The following is a 4,386-nucleotide window of genomic DNA, read 5'->3' on the forward strand; positions in this document are numbered from 1 at the left end:
CTTAAATATGACATCCCTACTTGTAATCATCTTCTTTGAAAATGGGTTATATAATCTATAAGCTTTTGATTGCTCACTATAACCAATAAAAATACATTTGTCACTCTTATCATCCAATTTTCTCCTTATTTCAGCTGGAACTAAAGCATATGCAACACATCCAAAGATTCTAAGATGAGATACAAAATGTTTCTTACCACTCCATGCTTCTTGAGGGATTCTATCTTTAACACTCTTTGTGTGACTTCTATTCAAAATGTATACAACACATGCTACTACTTCAGCCCAAAAATCATTAGATAAATTTTTAGCTTTTAGCATACTCCTTGTCATCTCCATTATGGTTATGTTCTTCCTCTCTGCTACACCATTCTGTTGTGGTGTGTACCTTGTTGTGAATTATTTCTTGATCCCCTGATCTCTACAAAAATCCAAAAATTCATTAGAACTATATTCACCACCTCTATCAGATCTAAGTACCTTGAAGAAGAGTCCACTTTGTTTTTCCACCGTTGATTTGGACTCCTTAAATCTATAGAAAGAAGTAGACTTCTCCTTCAAAAAATATATCCAACTTTTCCTACTGAAATCATCAATAAATGTCAGAAAATATAGACTTCCTCCTAAAGATGGGGTTTGCATTGGGCCACATATATCAGTGTGGACTAGCTCGAAAGGCATTCTTGCTCTATTTGAACTTCCTATAGGAAAGCTTTCTCTATGTTGTTTTGCCATTATACAACTTTCACAAGAATTAGTAGGTTGCATGATATGTGTCAAACCTTTTACCATATTCTTCTTCTATAATAAACTCAAGCCATCAAAATTAAGGTGTCCATACCTCAAATGCTAGAGCCATGTCTGGTCTAAAATTTCTGCCTTAAAATTAGCTTCCTCTATTCCATGCATCTTAAGGGGAAACATCTGGTTCTTGGTCATTTGGACCTTGGCAATCAACCTGTCACTAGGATTTCTATCCAAGATTGTGCAAACATCATTCTTAAAGAAAACTCTATATCCTTTTTCAATTAATTGACTAACACTCATTATATTGTGTTTTAATCCAAACACATAATAAACATCGAGAATAAACCTTTTTTCTCCATTTTTAGTCAACACATTTATTACACCTTTCCCCATTATAGATACTACAGTATCATTTCCCAATTTTATTTCAGATTTCACAGAATCATCCAAATTAGAAAATAGTTCTCTATTACCAGTCATGTGGTTACTACAACCACTATCTAAAAACCATACATCCTTAGAGATTTCTTGTGCCACATTGCATGTTACAAATAAACTACTTGAATTATTATCAGATACATCTAAATAATTTTCTCTAGGTTTCTCAAATTCTACTCGTTTCTTTCTATATTCATTTGCAAAATCACCATATTTCTTATAATAATAACATTGAATATTGGATTTATCAAACCTTGATGATTGTTCTTGAAATTGGTTTCTACCTCGTCCTCTATTATTGAAACTACGATTGGACTGATTGGTCCTTTCTCCTTGATCTGTATTCATCTATCCACCTCTGCCTCTTCCTCTTCCTCTGGAATTTGATCTTTCTCTTCCTCCTCCTGATGAACCCTGTGCTCTGAAAGCATTCTCAAAAGAGGTATTATTGTTTCTATTCAATCTTGATTTGTGTGTTAATAAAGAACCCATTAACTCATCTACTGATAATTGTGACAAATCTTTTGATTCTTCAATTGCTACAACTATAAAGTCAAATTTACTAGGCAAACTCTTGAGAAGTTTTTCAATCACCTTTTTATCTTTTAATTCTTCTCCATTAGATCTAATTTGATTCACAACATTCAATACTTGATTCATAAATTGGCCTACAGACTCAGATTCTTTCATTTGCAAATTTTCAAAATTTCTCCTAAGAGATTGTAATTTAGCCACTTTCACCTTTGTATTACCTTGATAGGCTATCTCTAGAGTCTCCCATGCTTTCTTGGATCTTGTTGCTATCAAAACCTTAGGAAAGATAGACTCATCCATTGCTTGCTGAATTAAAAATAGGGCTTTTGCATCCTTTTTTCTATTATCTTTAAGCTGATCTTTTTCTGCTTGTTGTAATCTCTAATAAGCTGTATCATCCAGTGGTTCTGCAAAACCTTTCTCTACCAAATCCCAAATATCTTGTGAGCAAAACAAAGTCTTCATTTTAATTGCCCAAAACTCATAATTCTTATCATTGAAGATTGGAATTTGAGGCTGAATTTGAGTATTATTTGTTGCCATGACTTGCTACAACAATCTCCTTTCTCTATCATAAATTTTGCACCAAAAAATAATTTAGATCTGCAAAAAATTTTTAACCTTAGCTCTGATACCAATTTGAAGGAAGAGATTAGAATAAAAACAGAAAACAAAACAATATATCCATGCTACAGCACCAAAAATATATTGCTACTGCAAAGAGATAAAATCAGACTTTTATTAATAATGCATAAATCGATTACAATCATTCTTTTATTTATAGAAGATTTGAAATCCTTCTAGAATATCTATCTACTAGTTTTACGGTAGAAGCTGTGCATGCGTGGAGGATAGAAAAACAAACTTTTTGCATAATAAAGAAATTACTAAATTTAAGGAAATTAACGTCTTCTAACAAGAATGCAATAAAATGAGTCTTGAATGTTAAAGCTGCGCCATTTATAGCATGTTCTTGTCAAGCATGACATCATTCAAAAAGTGATTTGAATGAAATCCATGGCTAAAAATCCATTTTTCATCTATTTTTCACTTAAATGCCTATAGTTGGTTGTGTCCAATGTGGAGGTGAATGAAGTAAATGATTTTCTCATTGTGCTTCAAAACATGATCAGATTGCAAAGCTCTATCCATAGGCAGCGTATGGAAAGGTAATTATGATAGAGAATGGCATATGAATTATGAAGCGAATAGATGTCTTATACCAGACAATGGTTGTATTTCATCCAACTAATGCCAAGGCAGACAGAGAATACAAACATTGGTTTTATGCAAAAGCTATAGATTGGGGACCTATTTCATTTGCTTTATACAATCTTATTTGTACGAATGCTTTGTGATCCCTGTGTTCATTTGAATATATGTTATTGAAGAGGAGTTTTATGTTGCTGAAGTGTTGGAAGCCATGTTCTCAAAAGTTGTAGTGTGTGATATTGAGCATTTTTTTCCCTTTGTTGTGCGTGGTATGATAGCTACAAACATACTATGTAAACTGCTCAATATTTGAGACTTTGTGTAAGGTGAGTCTACTTCAAGGAGATTTCTCTATAGGTTGCTTCAATCCCCTCACATTGATAAAAGTACAGACAATAGTTTAAAATGCGGATATGAATTCATGCTGGTTAAAAACTGTTAATTTGTTTGAAATGTAATTTCAGCATTGACTTAACTTCAAATTTGGAGTGATAAGTTTGTTTTGATTTTGGCAATTTGTTGCAAATGATGATATAAGGGAGTTATTTTGTCAAGGAGAGTTATTGTGTAAAATTTTGATTGAAATGTCTTATTTAAAAGTGGACAAATCATTCAAGAGATACAAGGTATTAATTATGGTATTATCTTTCAAAAGTGTTAAATTGATATATAGGAAGTTTTGTTTTATTTTTAGAGGTATATGTGTCCATCATTAGTTGAAGTTGGTATTGTTATCTTAACTACACATATGTCAAACATTGTTTGTGCTTTTGGATCCACTCATTCTACATTTTACAAAATCATTGAAGGTTTGAATGGATCTTTAAACAATTATGATTGGACATATGGAGTCATCTTTGTTACACATAACAGAGCCTTCAAAAACTCAGATGCTAGTATTATCAAAAAGATTAATGTGACATCAAAAGGATAAAACTAGAGAAGATCCTCTTGAAGGTTGGAGGTGATGGAGGTGGGAGGTTTTTAATCATCCCAGTCTAGCTTCTCACTTAGGGATGATTCATTGAATGAGAACCATCCTCTCACATTTATGTTGTTGAAGAAAAGAGGGGACTTGTCATTAAATGTCCCTTCAAGGAGCAAGAGGGGGCAAGATTTCTTATGGGTACACTTGGTGTATTCACATTTGATCAGTGTTTTGTTGAGCACTTGAGGAGACATTAGACACACTCGAAGGAGATGTGGACTTTCAAAAGAAATGTGTCTCATGTGCAAACATTTGGTTGGTGATTTGTGCAACAAGGGAGGGATGCATTTATTGCCTCAAAAGAAATGTGTCTCATGACCCCCCTTGAGCAAGAAAAAATTCCATGCGTTTATTGAATTTTCTTCTAATCTTTTGACCTCTAGTTGATCTCCCTATTTCAGATCTACTACATGTCTCACTTTCCTCTTCTATTCCTGCATTTCCCTCACTCAAGGAAGACACATCTG

General features: G+C 33.2%; 1 protein-coding gene across 1 annotated transcript; it reads right to left on the bottom strand.

The window, feature by feature from the left end:
* Positions 1-1,533: 1,533 nt before the first annotated feature.
* Positions 1,534-2,019, bottom strand: LOC131875188 (uncharacterized). The gene has a single exon (XM_059219234.1). It carries the CDS (start codon positions 2,017-2,019, stop codon positions 1,534-1,536), a length of 486 nt encoding a protein of 161 aa, XP_059075217.1.
* Between the last annotated feature and the right edge of the window lie 2,367 nt (positions 2,020-4,386).

The sequence above is a fragment of the Cryptomeria japonica genome, chromosome 4 (assembly GCF_030272615.1).
Source record: "Cryptomeria japonica chromosome 4, Sugi_1.0, whole genome shotgun sequence".
Classification (NCBI taxonomy): Eukaryota; Viridiplantae; Streptophyta; class Pinopsida; order Cupressales; family Cupressaceae; genus Cryptomeria; species Cryptomeria japonica.